The 19532-nt window shown below is 35.2% G+C and overlaps 3 protein-coding genes across 6 annotated transcripts in view; 1 reads left to right on the top strand and 2 right to left on the bottom strand.

Moving 5' to 3' along the window:
* The window catches only part of LOC109848634 (cleavage and polyadenylation specificity factor subunit 2), a 20272-nt gene extending 19790 nt beyond the window's left edge, over positions 1–482 (top strand). Inside the window, exon 19 of the mRNA XM_020418246.1 lies at positions 98–482. The gene's annotated coding sequence lies outside the window, so the exon portion shown is untranslated. The remainder of the gene's footprint in view (positions 1–97) is intronic.
* On the bottom strand, positions 1069–8330 carry LOC109849119 (beta-amylase 2, chloroplastic-like). 4 transcript variants are annotated; one of them, XM_020418918.1, is made up of 9 exons: positions 8042–8330; positions 7275–7352; positions 6978–7181; positions 6377–6571; positions 5868–6032; positions 4988–5248; positions 4250–4468; positions 2698–2917; positions 1069–1522 (listed from the first exon to the last, which is right to left on the bottom strand). In XM_020418918.1, exons 1-9 carry the CDS (start codon positions 8252–8254, stop codon positions 1461–1463), a joined length of 1617 nt encoding a protein of 538 aa, XP_020274507.1. In that variant the 5' UTR covers positions 8255–8330; the 3' UTR covers positions 1069–1460. The 4 variants fall into 4 exon arrangements, with proteins under 4 accessions (XP_020274507.1, XP_020274509.1, XP_020274508.1 ...); XM_020418921.1 differs by lacking the exon at positions 1069–1522 and adding an exon at positions 3792–3858 and having other exon boundaries at positions 2795–2917; XM_020418920.1 differs by lacking the exon at positions 6377–6571.
* Positions 16060–19044, bottom strand: LOC109847346. The gene is made up of 5 exons (XM_020416578.1): positions 18728–19044; positions 17621–18238; positions 17232–17512; positions 16765–17125; positions 16060–16696 (listed from the first exon to the last, which is right to left on the bottom strand). The coding sequence occupies exons 1-5, from the start codon at positions 19042–19044 to the stop codon at positions 16060–16062; spliced, it is 2214 nt and encodes a 737-aa protein (XP_020272167.1).

Below are 19532 nucleotides of genomic sequence, written 5' to 3' on the forward strand. Positions count from 1 at the left end.
ATCAGTAAACATGTACTTGATGAACTTTATACTGAACTGTAAATTAGGTATTTTACTCAATTTTTATTGATCATTTTACTCCTTTTCATTCTTGCAGCCTCAGAACTATCAGTTCCAGCAGCTGGAAAAGTAAGAAGAATGACGGCGATAAGCCTCAATTTCTACACGAAGTCCAGAGAGTTGATGATGGGGCTTTACCAGCTTGTGAAGGCTTTCAAATGAGTGCACTTGAAAGCTTCAGAGGCTCGTATCATAGAAGTTGACCCTATGTGTTTTTATGGAACAACATAATGTGATGTATTTCCAATAGTTAGTGTGATAGTTAATCACCCAGAAGTGACTTGCTGTTAAGCCTCGATCTTATTATTAGGCTTTGATCGCGGTGGTGGTGTTTTCTGTTTTTTCTTAAGAGTTATTTGCACATCTACCTGAAAACTTCGTTCCTTTTCGAAATAAATACCCCGAAGTTTAAATTTGTGAAATGTCATCTCGCCTTAATCATTATTGCTGGCTATTCTTTCCACTCTAGTGGTTCCATGTCAGTGTTATGAATGTTAAAGATGGAGGAACTTTAACCATTGGTACAAAATAAAAAAACTCGAAAAAGAGAATAATATTCCATACTCAAAAGTGAGATAAAAACATCGAGAAAGTATAAACGTTAGGGACCCAAGAGGTTATGCAAACTAGGAGAGGGAGGATCAAGAGTGACGCCGAGCAAGAGGAGATATTATTAAGAAGCATTTAAAGGCTACGGAGATTACTTCTCAAACTTGCTAGCAATCACGTACTACACAATGGTGGATGCTGATACGGTCAATAATATCCCCACGCTGCCTCCATCAATCTTGATATCGACAACTGCTTCAATATCTTCACACTCAACTTCATCCTTCGTCCACCTCGACATTGACAATTGCTTCGTCCTCAGTTTGGATGTCCATTAATGATGAAGAAGAGGAGGAGAGGTTGAGTTAATGTTAGAATGCAATGAGTGAAGGTCGATGAGTTTCGTGCATGAGCTGGTTTATGTACACCAAAATGCAATTGTAGGAGTTGGATGAGGGGGACCCCAAAAATAAACTCCTTTAGGAGTTGCCCAAAACAACCCCCGCACACTGCCAAAAAAAAAAAACTGTCCGCACTTGGGCAATAGTACAGGGGTCTAGGCGCACCAATAAAAGTACAAGGGTTCTATCTGCAATCGGGAGATAGTACACATGATCTATCCGCAATTAACCCTTTTAAAGATGGACAAACTATATCCTCACATACTGATTATATTCTTTCCTTCTAAAGATTGCTTGATCAGTAAGTTAAAGCGCTTATAGCTCGAGCACGGCCTGAAACGTTAAGCAAGATAACACGCCATAGTAGACTATGTTATTGAACAAAAGTTCAAAATTTACAACCATCAATCCGTTACCCCGTAATTTTTCAAAGAGTTGATCTTTGACAATTTAAGAGTCATCATGATTTTCTTTTCCAATTCTCTGCAACTGTAGATCAGGAACAGCTTCACCTGCCCAAGAAAAGTAAAAAAAGAAAAAGAATAGAAAGGCTGTTGTCAAAACATTATTCAACTGCCGCTGATAGTGTGAAAATGATGACGAAAGATCAAAACATTTGGAAACTAAAATGCTAATTTCAGGAGTATTTCCTAATCACTGCCGCACAAAGGCAAAATAATTCAACCGACACCTGATGGTCATCCACTCATCCCACTCTAAGGTAACTAAATCCATGATATAAAAAGAAATCCTTAGTTTATTTCGCTGAAATAAATCTCACGATAATAAAGGGATAAAGTCTCTTTCATTTTATCATGTGACTATATTCGTCAATTTTTCCCCTCGTTAAAAAGAAAAAAGAAAAGAAAGAAGAGGCTTGTACAAAGAAAAGTTAGCTTTTTACGCTTGTGAGTTGCATTCCATCAATAAAAAAAGATAAGTGGTAAGAAAAAAGTAGCTCAATTTGATGTGTTTTTTTTGGGTGTGTGGGTGCGCGCGTGTGGGTGGGTGGGTAAAGAGGGCATAATCTACAAATCGGTGTGTGTACTTGCATGTGTACGCAAGAAAAACAGGTAAAAACTAATGAATAAATAATTGTGATTTGGTCAGAAGAAGTTCAGCTATTAATTATGAGTAACAAAACCAGACACCAAATGTATTACGAAAAAGCGCCCAATGTGTCCAATATATTAGCGTCTTTTTCCTAGAAACCACCTTTAAAAATAAGGTAATTATACGGAAACCACCTTTCAATTTCAGTTTATACATAAACCACCTTTAAAGTGAGAGTTTGTTGCAATCAACTACCTCCCAGTCAATTTTTCACTAGAAATCCAAAATTACCCTAAATAAACTCACATTCAAGACACTTGATTCATATTTTAATGTCTAGATCTTGTTAGAATACAACTGACGTGCCTTGAACTTGAATTTTTTAAGTTTATTTTTTGTTTTTTAAGTGAAAATTTAACCAAAAGTGATTGATTGCAACAAAAATCCACTTCAAAGGTGGTTTATGTATAAATTAAAATTAAAAGGTGGTTTTTATATAATAACCCTATTTTAAGGTGGTTTCTAGGAAGAAACCGAATACATTATCACTAAGATAGCTAGAAAGCACTGGATCAGTGCTATCTTTTCATTAAAAGAAATCTGAAGAAAGATAAAAATTGAACAAGAAGTTTACCATGCATTCTCTTGACGAAACGCTCAAACTCAGCAAAATTGTGGGGCTCCATAAGGATTGGGCTAAGCCTCAGATAGGTGAAGGCTGATAAATGTCTCCCATCCGGATCATTCCACGGCTTGGCATTCTCCAAAATCTTATTGTAGCCATGTCTATCGTAGCATGGTAGAGCATTTTCACTAGCGACTAGTATACCGACATCCCATGCAACATTTAGCACCTGGCAATGGTGATTTCTTTACAATCCCATCCACAACAATATAGGAAAAATAAAAAATAAGACCCCTATAGAGGGTCCTCTATAGGACATCGTAAGTGAGACAGGAGATGAAGACACCTGACCTAGTACAAATATTCTCATCACTGTCAGTGCAGACTGCATTGACAACTACTATTGAATGCATTAGTAGCTGATAGTGATGCACGCATCAAGATTCGTGCTAAACATGGGTGGACACAAATAGTTGATTAGGGGTGCAATTGCACCCCTAGCAATCTAGAAAATTGCGTTTTATAGTGTAGTATAATCACAATTTGCACCCAAAGTTTTAAACAATTTGCACCCCAACTTGAATTTTTTAAAAATTTGAATTTCGCATTTACAAATTAGTAGCCCATTTTTATTTACCTCAGTTAAAATTGGTAGTTTATTTTCATTTAGGTAAATAAATACTTATCATCTGCCCCTCTAAGAAAATTTTTCTGGATCCAACACTGGTACACACAAATATATTACGTAGAGAAAGCTCATTTCCTGTGATAAGCTCAAGTTCCCTTGAATCGTATACATTTGGAAAAAAATGAGCTCCAACATGAAACAAGTCAACAATAGACATTACCAATATACTCATAGCAAATGCACAAATACACACAGATATATCCATTTGCAGAAGGTTGCTAAGGCCTGTGAAAGGACAAGAGAGACTCGGGTTCGAGACTCGTCTTAAACAGCATTTGTTAAGGAGCTTGAATGGACAATGAGCACCTTATTTCATATTCAAGAGAAAAAGAGTGTGGGCTCACGTCCTCTTATAGAGAATAGGTAAGGCATGTCAGTGATCAATAAACAAGAAAGACCACAGGATGAGACTTGCCTGATTAACATATCATGAGGAACTTTCATAGTGGAATGGCCTCTCCTCAGGAACTGTGCCTTCTGATCTGAAGAAATGATCTATTTTTACATGAATCCATTGTTGAAGGCATAACACCAATAAAAATAAAGGGTCACATGCAAATGCACCCCCCTAGGAGTGCAACGACATCTATTTTGTTCTAGACTCCTGTTGAAGTTATATATTACCAAGAACAATTCCATGAGATTCCCATGCGAGTTTTAGAAACTAACGAGAAAGTAACGACGTCACGGGGTTAGCGGTGTATTTACTAATAAAATAGAACATGAGACATAAGTGCTACACTCCATAATACTGAAAATAACCCTAAAAGTAGAAATAGAGCTACAAGCGCTATAACCCCTAAACCTAAACAAAAGAAAAGGAAATTATATCAAGCGAAAACAAAAGGATAACTACTCCGTAGCTTCGATTACCTGCCATACCAAGCCTTCAGGATCTGCCAAAGCTTCCGGAAAGCCTTCATACTGATCCAATGTCCTCAATTCAACACATGTGAAGTTCAAAGCTACCTCATGCTTCTTTAATATTCCTGCAATGGGAGCATAACCATCACGATTGCACGGATTATAAAATCCAGCTGTCAATTCAGCAGCATGGCTGGCTGTCTTGTACCACCAATGGATGCCTGATACCTATTGCAGAAAGAACTGTAGATGAGCAATTAAGAATAGCATTACAAAGAGAAATTCAAGATTTGAGGCATTAGGAAATAATAACAAAAACTAGATTAGGATATACAGAATGGGCTGAAACTAAGTCTTGATTATGTGGAGTCCGGAAACAGTTCAAGCAATTAACAGTGTTTTACATTGTAGGAAATTGAGTGAATCAATACAATAAGTCACTCTTTTTATTTATTTTTTATTTTTTGGTGAGAAAGAACAACAGAACAAGGTCAAGAAAAGTTGATGAAAAATGATAATATACAACAACAGAAAAATAAATTATAGTGTCAGGAAAAACTAGTAACAGTGGAATAAATAGTTTGGTGACTATCTGAAGCTTTTAAGAGCCAATAGTTTCACAACTCAAATTTGGTGCATATTGAAACATAAGTCAAGAACTAAGCGATAAACAATACCCATAAACTATAAAGATCAAAGCATAGTGAAATTTCAAATTTACGAGGGGACGGAAGAAATATCACTAACCTTTGCAGCAATGCATGAACCCTCAAATGCCAATTTAGCCAGTGACAATACACGGTCAGCATGATCTATCAACACTTGGGAATACCATCCAAGGAAGAATCTACCATAATAACTATCATAATCACCACCATCACGAAAAAATCCAGTATCATGTGGGTAGGAATTATAAGAGCCAGCATTATCTGGTCCTCTTGCCCATAAAGAGTGGCCCCTTGTCTCTGCTGCTTCTTTTAAATTCCTCAAAAGATACTCATCATAACACTGCAAAAGACACAATTTCTCATAAACATATAACAACTGGAGAATCTACTTGACAATGGATGATTGATAGGTGACAATAACTTTATGGGCTAATTGCACATAGGTACCTCATATTATTGTTGTTTTGGATAACTACACCTATAGTTTTATTGTTGCGGATTAGATTCTGTGAGTCTCTCTCTCTCTCTCTCTCTCTCTCTCTAAATACTCTTTCACCCGTGGTGAAATTTTGGCAGATATTGCATGAGTGAATCAGTGAGTAGAGTCAAAAAATTCAAGCTATAGGGCCTATCCACAACAATGAAACTATAGGGGTAGTAACTTAAAAAAAGCAATAGTACAGGGGTCTGTGTGAAAAAGCTCAGAAATATATGCGACTCTTCATCCCAACACTTGAAGCAACTGAATTATACCACTGCATAAAAGGAAGTAAGGTAGTCATATTCCTGAATAATAAGATAGATTCTTATGTTTCATGTAGCATTCTGGGTTAAGGGAAGGTTCCTTCTTGTTCATATTTTTCCCTGGAGAATATCTCAGGACCTAGTTTTAAAACCTTGAAAGATGATTAAAACTTAGTTACGATTTCCATGATCTTCTCCATATGGAGCGAGGTTACCTGAAACTCTCCAATGCCAGGGTATTTCCACCCATGCTTTTCTGGATAAGATGGGTAGCGAAGTTCTCCGCAGGGTCCTAATCCAATTTCAATTTCAGTGATGCTCCCATTCTCAAAAAGCTCATCAAACTCCTGCCTAAAGCTTCTCATATAGTCATAGTACACCTAAAAAGTTAATAAAAAATACATAAGAAAATAGAAATTCACCACATCAGGTAAAAATCACACAATTTGTTTCTAACTTTCCTCAGATTAAGAACACAAAAGGTGTACTAAAGTTACAAGATATCTAATTGTAAATATAAGTATCAAAAGCTTCTACGTGCATTTTTTCTGCACTTTATGCATATAACTCACATAAAACCTAAGTGCGTTTTAGTGTTTACATTGTATCTTCAATATTGTTCAATTAGATAGAGGATCCACTTAAACTGATTATTTACAAAGTACAAATAACTAAAGAGAGCACCGAACTAATCCTTGCTAAGTTAAGGATCAAGTATTCAAACCTCAACTGCCATTCGACCTCTCAAAACCCGTTCTTTGTCAATCCCCCACGAAAGGCATTCGTAGTTTCTCCTTCCTTCTCGATCAGTGAAGAAAATGTTCGGATTACCCCTACCGATCTCTATCACCCAATGAGGCAGAGGAATACACACATCATCACCGACATTTCCTCCACATTCATGAAATGACATAACCACCTTAACATAAAAAATCATAGTTTTAGACCTACAATATATCAAATGTGCCATTTTGCGACATTCAAGGTTGGGTCTTTTAGATATCAGTCTCTCAAATCTTCAATAGCTCCATATTAGTGCCTCAAATCTTCAATTTGCCCGTACATCATCCAAATCCTAAGGCGTCTAGCAAATTGGTGTCTCAATTAGCAAATACACCTTATGTTATGTTCCCCCCAAGAACCCCAAACACCTCTGTGTTCACAAAAACATAAGCTAAGAGTGATTATGGTAATTCAGGGACCAAATTGCAAGACCCTTAGGATTTGAGGGATGTATATACAATTTCAAAGAATTAAAGGAGTAATATGGAATTATTGAAGATTTGAGGGATTCATATCTCAAAAAGCCCTTCAAGGTTTCACACCTGCAGCTTAAGCCCAAGTTCTCGAACCATATGAAAAAGCTGCTTATAACCGTTCCATCTATATCGCTGTGGTTCATGAGCCTCCACTATTCCCCACCAACAATCAACCATGACACCATCAACATTGGAAGATTTTAAAGCCTTCAATTGTTCCAATAGACTGTTTGGATTGACTAGCTCACAGTCCATATTGATCACACCAAGCTATAATAAAATGAATTACAAGATTAAATTCTGTCTTGATAGACAATGAGTCCAAATTCATTTTTTTGACAAGGTTTCTGATGAGTAACTTACAGGTAGCATTACATAAATGGGAACATATGGTGTTCCTGTATAATCTCGCTCTGGTTTCGTTGGAGGTTCAGCGATCACCTAAAACCCTAACAACAGGGTCAGTATCCAATAAATTCAAGTAAGATAGACAATGAAAATAAGAAAAAGAAAAATGTTGAGCTAGAATGCTATTAATAGTATGCAAGACGTGGACACTATCGATTTCAATTCAAATTTTGGGTTTCCAAATTGAAAATTCATACCATCGGATGCAATTTAATACACACAGACTACCTAGAAACACCAATTCCAATTATTTCTATGAGTTTTTTATCACATTAAGGGGCATAGAGTTAACTAACTTCATGAAAATTCTGAAACTTTTATTTTGATAACCTACGATACATGGGTAAACTCGTTGAAATCCTTCAAAATTTCGTTTCCAACGTATAGTAGATATTTAAGGTGCAGATTTTCAATTTTGACGTCCAGATTTCAGATTTGATTCAAAATGTGGATACTGCTAATAGTAGTATACAAAATTCTGGGTACTATTTTATGTCACCAATCTAAAATTTTAAGAGAATTTATTCTTCAAATATGATTAATCACTAGCCATTTAACAGTGAGCGAAGACTTAGGTTTATCAATCGACTAAAAACCCTAAAAATTAAGAAAATTTTAGAGAAAAATTAGCAAAAATTGCTACTTTTTCACAAATTTGTGATTGCTGTGCTATAAACAGTATAACTAGTAAACCAAATTGGAAATTTTAATGGAAGAGGCACCGGCTTGGCGTCAACGGCGTCAATGACGGTGTCAGCAACAGAGCTTTCTTTTCCGTCCATTTTAACGGCCATTCGCAAGCGGCCGCCGTCAGAGAACCGTCGAGGGCGGTAGAGCAGGAACTGGGGCCCACTCGGGATGAGAGTCCGATGTGGTGGCGGCGCTGGTGTGCCGCCGGCGATGACGGGGTGGGCCGTTGATGAGAAGAAGCCCATTGAGAAGGAGATCAGAAAGTGGGCCTTCTTTTGCGAAAGCCCGCGAATTAGCGTGAACTCTAACGCGGGTGGTGATCACGGGATCCGAGTGAGGGGAAAAAGTTAGAGCAATAGGTAAGAAAACAATTTTTTAAATTTTATTTAATTTAATTTTATTTTATTTTTTATTTTTTTCCCTCCCCCATATTAGCTAGTCCCTTAATTTATTTTAAAAAATGACTATCTTGCACATAAATATCATAATCCTAAGTTGTAAAAAGTAGCATAAAACTACTCCATGTTGTCCACGGTTAGTTCTCACGAAAATTACCTCCATTAAAATATTAGTAATAAATTAAAGGATAGGTAAAATGTAGGTAAAATGGTAATTAAAGTAATAAATATGGGCAATACAGTAATAAAGTTTTTGTGTACTATGTACAGGGGGATATTTCTAGGAATATTCTGTTATCTATTTAAGAGAATGTAGCAATGTGTTGCTTTTTGACAACTTAGGGTATTTTTATGTTACTTTTTATAACTTAGGATTTTTTAAGCGTAAAGATAGTGAAACATTAGGGTATCTAAGTGTCATTTAACCAATAAATATTGAAATAAGTTGTAAATGTAATAGCAAAAATGTGATTTTCACCATCTTAGTTGATCGTACGACTCATACGCATCACCGTAAAGCTACTCTTGTGGGCTCTCTTTACCCCAGTCATATATTATTGTAATTAATCCTAAGTCCATATTGCGTGAGGAACTTATTTTGCACGTTCATAGGGCATATTTCGTAAATCAAACTGTTTGGCTATAGGATAGTATTGTAAAATTAACCTTAAGTCATTGACACTTTCAAATTGTCGTAAGTATTCAATTAATGTAGTGTGCCACAATGCAAGAATCAGGAAAATATTGTTGATAATGTCATCGAATCTCACTATATCATCATTAGGAATCTTCTCTGAACTAGACATAGCAACGGGAGTAGTCTCATAGCATTGCGAGTTCAACGTAGGAATTATACTGTACAAATTTAAAAAAACAGTCAAATGCTAATATTAACACCAAAAATAACATCAAATATATAAACTTTTTGTTAAACTTAACAAAAAAGAGTCTTATAGTTAACATGTGACTGTCATATTTAAAATTAAACCTAAAATTTTTTACTATATATTTATCATTTGTCCACACTTGTATCACAAAAATCACAACTTTCACCAAAGTTTAATGATAATATACATTTCAGGGGGTACATTTTAAGTGTTTTGGGAAGTGAAAACCTTATATTTATAATAACTTGCATATGGATTTCCACCCAACCAATATTGTGGTTATGCTCCACCAGACACTTCAAGGCATCTTCATTCTCAATCACAAAACTTATGTTGGGATTCCTTTTAGATTTATATACCAATGATAAAGCATCATATAGAACTTTCAACCTATCCGCCAAATTAAATTTCAATTCCAAAAAAAATGTTGAAGAAGTTACCATCGAGAACACCATTTTCTCACCTAGGAACACCATGCAAATGAAAGGTTTTTTGGTTATTAATGAAGGGAAGTTATGAGGAGTAATGAAGGAAATTTTAGAACGTGAGGTGGATTGAAGAACATAAATACTAACACCATAAATAAGAGAATACAAACAATAAATAAGAGGAATTGAGAGGAACTCAGGATCTTGAGAGGATTAATGGATTATGGCGGGAAATTGCCCAACTTTCCCTCCAATTTTCTCATCATATCGCACTTAGAGGGTGTTTGTTTAGTTGTAAGTGAAAATTGTAAGTATGAAAATCACTTATTCTTGAGACTTCACTTGTTTGTTTTATTGAAAGTGATAGTGAAACTGAGATCCAAAATATAGTCCACATTAGATTTTTTACAATTTCAACATCCCCTAAAAAAAGTGCAGAAGTGAGCCATGAAAGTGGAAAGTGGGGACCACATTATATTAAAAATATTATAATAATTAATATATCAAATTTGTTTCATCTTTAACGATATCTCCTATCCTCTAATTTTTCTCTCACACCTCTTTTCTCTTCCCGCTGTATTTTCCCTTTTTATTTTTTACCTCCATAGAACTAATCCCACTGTTTTTCCCCGCGTTTTGAATACTTATTCTCATCAATTTTTGTTGCAACAATAGTTTGAAATATGTCACTGATATTTGTTTTCATTAAAAATGAATAATTGGGTTATTTACATTTTGTAGCTTGGGTGTTATTTGTGATTCTCTCATCTCCATTTGCAAGTATTACAAAAATAATTTGATCATAATGTTAATAATACCAAGAATTTCTTTTTTGCTAAAATTTTGCCAGTGAGATTATACTAGAACTATCCATGATGATTGCTTAGTTTTGGGTATATATGTCTTAGGTTTTATTTATTTTGTTAAATCGGTGCTGATGACTACATGATCTCAGTCCTGGATATGGTTCAAAATGGTAAATAGAGAAGGAGAGTGATTTAAAGAAAAACATGGGTTTTTAATATATAAATAAACAAAATAATGTTGTCACATCATCCTCACTTTTCTACTTTCAACAATAACTTGTTTACTTGTTTACTTATTTTAGCAAATAAACAATGTATGTCTGACTTAGATACATTTTCGCACTAAAAAAAAAGCCACTTTCATACTTTCACCTCAAGTCGCAAGTAGACAAACACATTATTTTCAACCCAGCGGCCCCATTGCCACATTATACAATTTGTGGCCCAACACACTGGGACACACGGGCTTTGAAAAATAGGGGGCTATGACACAATATTTCCCAAAAAAAGGTAAAACGCTTCTCGTTACGGCATTTTGCTTCAGCCCAAGTCCACTCAATACGGGTCAAGACCCATCATTTGACAACCCAAAAAAAGGTGATCTTGTATTATTGCGTCAGCATAATTAGCTAATTAAGCTAATAGTCTCGTGATGTGCACAGGCTGAGGATTAGCTAATTAAGCCAGAGAGGCGGGAGCTACTAGGAAATTGTTAGTATTTGTTTGTAAAAAAAACAAGATAGTCCCACATTGGAATTTTGAACATTCTTTTAGAGGTTTAAAAATATTGAATGCTTATTGGGCTTTGAATAATGGATCAAAGTGTAGGCTTCTAAACCCGCGTGCAGGTAGCGCGATTTTGACGCGATTATATATATAATTATACATTGAATATATATATTTTTTAAATGTTATTTTGAATTTTAAAAAAATTATGAAAAGACAAGTGACCACTTAAAAAGTGGCTGTTTGCTCCAATGGGTGTTTTGAAAAGTTATGACTGTTGGAAGCACATTTTCAAACCTATAAATAGTTTATGTTTTCAGATATCTATTAACAATTCGTTTCTGGATCTTTTCTATCAAAAACATCTGCAATATTACAAACTTGTTTCACAACGAATTAAGGAAAATTCCAGATTTGCTTACCGGAATTTTTAATTTCTGTTGTATCATGGGAAGAAAATTTGCATTAATCCGAAGCAACTTTGAATATCAAGTGGGGGCAAATATTTCTTTAATGAAAGTGTTTCACGCCTCAGAATTTCTGTCTCCTTCAATTTTAAATCTAACAGCCTTGGATTTTAAAATATCATAAGAAAACATACGACTAAGAATCCAGCTGTTTGTATGTACATGTTTCGTTTGATAATTTAATATATTTTACGATAAACATAAATCTCCGCAGATACCACCGACGATATCTTAGAACTGAATATTTTATCAGATTTCACATTTGGAATATTTAGTGCTCAGAAGTTTCATTCATACATATGTTGTCAAGCTTAGATATGTTCAGGTCACCGTCGCATCTGCAAACTAGACAGGGATGCGTGATTAAAATAGCTTTGATGGAGTACCACATTTGCTTAATTAATATTGAAGTAAACATCGGTATGATGATCATGACGATGATGATGAGGGCTTTGAATTAAATTCAACAGGTTTTAACCGACAGAAGCCCAAGACTTGCAGATGGCGTTGGAATGTTTTTCTTAATTAATGTTAAAAGTTTGAAGAAATTAATTTTAGATCATCTTTCGTAGATATTGTAACAAGTAGACTAGCAGAAAGAGTTGGGTTTTAACTACGATATTACAACCCTCAGTTGAATAATTGCTGTGCAGTAACTTATTAAAATGTTGCGCGCGCATCGGGTAGTTCTTACGTATATCAATTTGGGTCAACTGCGAATAGACCCTCTGTAGTTCTATTGTCGTGGATAGACCTCTCGTGCTATCACTCAATTGCGGATAGAACCCTTGAGTGAATGTTTTTTTTTTCTATAATAAACACGTAGAGTCGATTTTTCGAAAAACATTAATTTTCTCTTTCTACTATGGTAAAAAAAGTCAACAAAAAGTTCATTTAACGAGTCTGTCTACGACAATAAAGCTATAGGGGGTTTATCCGTAGTTGGGCGATAGTATGGGGTGTCTATCCGCAATTAACGCTACAAATTAGTACGCGTCAATCATATAGACAGAATGCTTTCGTTCAATTGTCAAATTCCCCATAAATACATTCATATCCACATACACACATCCAAGTACCACATTCATATCCACATACACACATCCAAGTACCACATGAAAGTATTTGTTTTAAGTGGAGGGAACTATTTGAATACTCAATCAAAGCGCACTCCCCACGTTTGAATTGCTTTGACCATGAGAGAAGCTTTGACAAATCCCTTGGTCTCATCCCGTTCACCAAAACAGTTGGGTGTTCTTTTTTTATCCTATCCTGCTTCCTTCTGCCTCGACATAAGTTAGTGAACCATGCTAAAGTCTTCCTTCACATAAACAAAGTTTTGTAAGCAAGGAAATTGTTTAACTGAGAGTGGGCTTCAAAAGGGAGAGCTTCATTTGCACAAGCATAAAGTTTTAAGATGACCCCCTTGAATTCAGAGCAAATTAGATAGTGGATGGGACTAGTTATCGTGGTTTATCCTCAGCAGTCTAATTGATAATGATAATTTTTGCACAGGTTTCTTGAAAGATACACCTATAGCCATGTATGCGTGCAATGTTCCATTATGTTCATCTTGAAAAAGCCATGTATGCGTACAGAAATTAGGAAGATGAAGAGTTCTTGATGACGGTGCTGGATGGGACTAGTTATCTTAAATTTTGCTTATCCAGAAAACAGTTTGTTACAAATCTTAACCCAAATACAGAGAACCGTGTTAGTTCTTATATATTAGTATAACTAATGTTGTGTTAGTTCCAATCTGCACCCTTTTAGTTATATATTATAACATGTTAGTTCTATTCTGTAGAGTGTTAGTTCTATTCTGCACAGTGGTAGTTCTGTTCTGTAGAGTGTTAGTTCTAATCTGCACAGTGTTAGTTCTATTCTGTAGAGTGTTAGTTATAATCTGTACAGTGTTAGTTCTATTCTGTAGAGTGTTAGTTCTAATCTGCACAGTGTTAGTTCTATTCTGTAGAGTGTTAGTTCTATTCTGCACAGTGTTAGTTCTATTCTGTAGCGTGTGATGGCTTGTTAGTTCTATTTTATTACATGTTATATCTAATTTATACCACGTTATATCTAATTTATGTTAGTTCTATTTTATACCAAGTTATAAACCTAATTTATACCACGTTATATCTCATTTATACCACGTTAGATCTAATTTACTAATTTATACCAAGTTAGTTCTATTTTATACCACGTTATAAACCTAATTTATACCACGTTATATCTAATTTATACCACGTTAGCTCTAATTTATACCAAGTTAGTTCTATTTTTTACTACGTTATAAACCTAATTTATACCACGTTAGATCTAATTTATACCACGTTATATCTAATTTGTGTTAGTTCTATTTTATATCACGTTATAAACCTAATTTATACCACGTTATATCTCATTTATACCACGTTAGATCTAATTTACTAATTTATACCAAGTTAGTTCTATTTTATACCACGTTATAAACCTAATTTATACCACGTTAGCTCTAATTTATACCAAGATAGTTCTATTTTTTACAACGTTATAAACCTAATTTATACCACGTTAGATCTAATTTATACCAAGTTAGTTCTATTTTATACAACGTTAGATCTAATTTATACAAAGTTAGTTCTAATTTAAACAAAGTTTGTTCTCATTTTATACCAAGTTAGTTCTAATCTATACCAAGTTAGTTCTGTTCTGTAGAGTGTTAGTTCTAATCTGCACAGTGTTAATTCTATTCTGTAGAGTGTTAGTTCTAATCTGCACAGTGTTAGTTCTATTCTGTAGAGTGTTAGTTCTATTCTGCACAGTGTTAGTTCTATTCTGTAGCGTGTGATGGCTTGTTAGTTCTATTTTATTACACGTTATATCTAATTTATACCACGTTATATCTAATTTAAACCACGTTATAAACCTAATTTATACCATGTTATATCTCATTTATACCAAGTTAGTTCTATTTTATAACAAGTTAGTTCTAAAATTTTAACCAAGTTTGTTCTAATTTATACCAAGTTAGTTCTATTTTATACCACGTTATAAACCTAATTTATACCACGTTATATCTCATTTATACCACGTTAGATCTAATTTACTAATTTATACCAAGTTAGTTCTATTTTATATCACGTTATAAACCTAATTTATACCACGTTATATCTCATTTATACCACGTTAGATCTAATTTACTAATTTATACCAAGTTAGTTCTATTTTATACCACGTTATAAACCTAATTTATACCACGTTAGATCTAATTTATACCAAGTTAGATCTATTTTTTACTACGTTATAAACCTAATTTATACCACGTTAGATCTAATTTATACCAAGTTAGATCTATTTTTTACTACGTTATAAACCTAATTTATACCACGTTAGATCTAATTTATACCAAGTTAGATCTATTTTTTACTACGTTATAAACCTAATTTATACCACGTTAGATCTAATTTATACCAAGTTAGATCTATTTTTTACTACGTTATAAACCTAATTTATACCACGTTAGATCTAATTTATACCAAGTTAGATCTATTTTTTACTACGTTATAAACCTAATTTATACCACGTTAGATCTAATTTATACCAAGTTAGTTCTATTTTATACAACGTTAGATCTAATTTATACAAAGATAGTTCTAATTTAAACAAAGTTTGTTCTCATTTTATACCAAGTTAGTTCTAATTTATAGCAAGTTAGTTCTGTTCTGCACAGTGTTAGTTCTATTATGTAGAACGTTAGTTTTATTCTGTAGAGTGTTAGTTCTATTCTGCACAGTGTTAGTTCCGTTCTGTAGAGTGTTAGTTCTAATCTGCACAGTGTTAGTTCTATTCTGTAGAGTGTTAGTTCTATTCTGCACAGTGTTAGTTCTGTTCTGTAGAGTGTTAGTTCTAATCTGCACAGTGTTAGTTCTATTCTGTAGAGTGTTAGTTCTAATCTGCACAGTGTTAGTTCTATTCTGTAGAGTGTTAGTTCTAATCTGCACAGTGTTAGTTCTAGTCTGTACAGTGTTAGTTCTATTCTGTAGAGTGTTAGTTCTATTCTGTAACCTGTTCCGATCCAAGTCAGTTCTGCTTTATTACATGTTAGTACTATCTGATACCAAGTTAGTTCTATGTGATGGCTTGTTACTCCTAGCCCCTCGAGCGCATCGAATAACTGAGATGTTAGTTCTATTCTTTTAAGCGTGTTAGGCCTAATATGATAGTTGTTTTGTTACTTACAACTTTTTATCTAGTGTAAGCTAATGTTAGTTCCCGATTAATAAGAATAAACATTCAATCGAAAAAACAAAATATTTGTTGCATACTGGGACGAAAACACTTCAACATATCAAACACTTAGTCAGCTATAGATTCATTACATGTTTTACGGTTATGACCTTCCATATGACATCGAGAACATTTTACTAGCCGCGTGTAAACAGTTCTGTTGTTGATACGCCTGATTTTATTTCTCCCTTTCCTTTTTGTTGTAAGTGGAGGTAGGATCTGTATCTCATCCCTTGGCACGATGCGCTTCTCAAAGTCAGGGATAGGGTAGAGGATTGGCTCATAGCTTTTTTTAAAGGCTTCACCCGTCATAAACCAGTCACAGAACTGGTAGACATCCCTTTTCATAAACATAATGGATGCGCATGCATGTTTGCAAGGGACACGGGTTACATCCCACCCACGGCAAGTGCATGTTTTATTGTCTAGATCCACTTGACAAGATCTATGGGATTGTACCTCAAATAATCCTGTGTGGGACTGACGAACCTCCAATGGACGGCCATTTTCCATGTTCTCTTTGAGAGCAAGTTCAGCTTTGGGGCAAAGAAATTGATTCCAGCTTTCAGCCATGGTTCGTCGCTCATTCATACGAACCATAATCTGTTTACGTATGTGCTCTACCAGTTGAAGTATCCGTAGTAGCCTAGCCTCATGTATCCATTTGTTGAATGACTCTGCAACATTTGATGTAACGTGACCATATCTGAAACATAATAGGGAATTCGTCAAGCGGCTTATAATAGTCATGTAATGAAATAGCTTATAACTTACCTAACTCCAGGAAAAAACGCATTGGCCCAGTTTTCTGGAGCGTAGTTCATCACAATATTGTAAGCTCTTTCGTCAACCAGTCTAATGTCGTCCATGTAATCGTTCCATTCTGCTCTAGTATATTTGTAACAGGCAGATTGCAATAGATTACCCAAGATCTGAGTATCTTTTGATTTGAATCCCAAATCCTTCAACTTTGTCCTGAAGTTCTCAACTAGATGCAACACACATCGAGAGTGTATAGAATCTGGAAAAAATTCTCTAACTGCTTCTCTGATCCCCTTATCCGCATCTGAAATTATCACTAGCTTGTGTGGAGGGTTGTATGGATCTGGCCTTTCATAGAGAATAGACCACAAACCTACAAAGAGTTGTGGTTACCATACACGAATTATAGAGTTAGCAATGAATGAGCTAGAATTATCATAACCTGCAATACAACTAACACAGCTAGGGATAGAACTAACCTTGTAAGAACCACTTCCAGTTAACGTTATTTTCCTGATCGCATATACAGTACGCTAATGGAAATATCCCCTGATTTCCATCATATGCTACGGCGCTTAGGAGTATGCCTTTGAATCGATCTTTAAGAAAGGTATCATCCAAAAATAAGAGTGGTCTACAGCCGTATAAAAAACCATTTATGCAGGCGGCGTAGCATATGAATAACCTTGTAAACCTCCCCTCATGTTGTTCAACATGAATATAGCTACCTGGGTTTGTCTTCTTGACCTCTTCTACATACCTAGAAAATTGAAGATTAAGCGTTAGTACCAACATTGAAAAATTAGTATAATCAACGTCACATAAAGGAAATTAGTTTGTCTTTTGTTAGATATCAACTTCTATTTACCATCGTAATTGATCGTAGGACTCACGGGCATCACCATATAATTTCTCTTGTGCTCTTTCTTTACCCCACCAAATCTTACTATAATCGACCCTAATCCCATACGAGCTTAGAAACTCCTTTTGAACGTCAATAGGCCGTATATCCGGTCGAACCTTTAACGTGGGTTGTAATTGGGTAGCAATGAATCGTCTTGAGGCTCTAGATTGACCAGCATTATTACCATGCTGCCCATAACTGTGATTGTCCATAAACCTTTTGATTTCAAGTCTATTATCAATTTTCGGTGGAGAGGCAAATAACATCCACGGATAATTTTTGGCTTCCTTAAACCGACAAAACACTCGAATACGCTTCGGTTCATTCTTCCCAAACTCGTATTCGAATTTTTTTGCCATGGAGTAGTATAGCAAGGCCAATCTTAACTCCTTCGCACTTTCAAATCGTTGTCCCTCACCGGTTAAAGCTGTGTGCCACCAAGCAGGAATCATCTCTGATCTGCTAATCATGTCATTAATCGTCATGACATCATCTCCGGAAGGATTGTCATTGGGATTCTTATCTGGAACACTTGTGGTCCACAACGCCGACGGGCCACGGTCTACACTTTTTGAGTTCAAACTGCACAAATAGTAGAAGTATCAACAGATAATAGCAAAAGCTAAAAAGCAAAAACGACAATTGCTTGCTGTTAGAATCAATTAGAACTAGAATAATCCCCTACAGTGTTAGTTCTATTCGGTAGCGTGTTAGTTCTAATAATATGCACAGTGTTAGTTCTAATCTGTAGTGTGTTAGTGTCAGTTCTAACTGATGGCTTGTTAGTTCTATTTTATACCTACATTGTCTAATTTATACCACGTTATATCTAATTTATAACAATTAGGACTAACAATATGGGAACTATAGTGGAACCAGCAATAACTCTAGTAGAACTAACAAAATAGCGATTAGAACTGACAAATAAAACATTAGAACTCTAGTATGGAGCATAACAAAGAACTGCTTAATGACAAATAAAACATTAGAACTGAAGTCCAGTTAAACCTAGTATAGAACTAACAAGAAGACGATTAGAACTTAAGTTAATTGATTTTACAGTTAACCTACATGTCTTGTCGGACTTGCTCGTTTTCCTGTTTATTCGAAGAATCATCTCCTTCTTTAAATGCTTGCACGTGAACCTCTTTCAGTCCAAGATTGTGGCAATGCTCCACCATAGACGTCAGATCACCATCGTTCTCAATGAGAAATTTTAAGCTTCCAACTGTTTGATCTTCATATGCCAAAATTAATGACTCGTATGGAAGATCTAACCTCTCTGCCGCATCAAACTTGAGATCCAAGATGGTGGTTGAAGAATTAATCTTCAAGAATACCGCTTTATACTGTGAAGAGACAATGCAGATGATGTCCTTTTCAGCCATTTTGAAGGGATAGTAAGAGTAATGGAGAGAGTTATGGAGAGAATTTTGGTCTGAGGAGGAGTAATGGAGAACTAACTAGTTATTGCTCATGATGGAGTAAAAAAAAGGGGAAAATTTCCCTCCATTTTCCCCATCATATCGCATTAATGAGAAGTGACTTCTGTTGTTCGGGACCAGGACTCGTCTGGGGAAGAAAGAGAAGGGCAGTTTCGGTTTTTTTGCAAAATACGATCTGCTTTTAGTATAAAGCTGACGTGGAGGGGGCTTAAAACATTAAAGCTCAACTTTTGGGGCTATTCCACATGGGGCAAAGTACAGGGGGGCTAGTCACACGAAGTTCCCACTTTTGGGGCCTGGACACATTTTTCCCTAGTTTTTAATATGTTGGTACGCAGGAAACCTCTGAAAATATAATGCAACATAAAAAGACTATCACGTACACTCATAGAATGCTAGGAACTTAAAACTCTTGACATTCAAAATCTGGT

The sequence above is a fragment of the Asparagus officinalis genome, chromosome 7 (assembly GCF_001876935.1).
Source record: "Asparagus officinalis chromosome 7, Aspof.V1, whole genome shotgun sequence".
Taxonomy (NCBI): Eukaryota; Viridiplantae; Streptophyta; class Magnoliopsida; order Asparagales; family Asparagaceae; genus Asparagus; species Asparagus officinalis.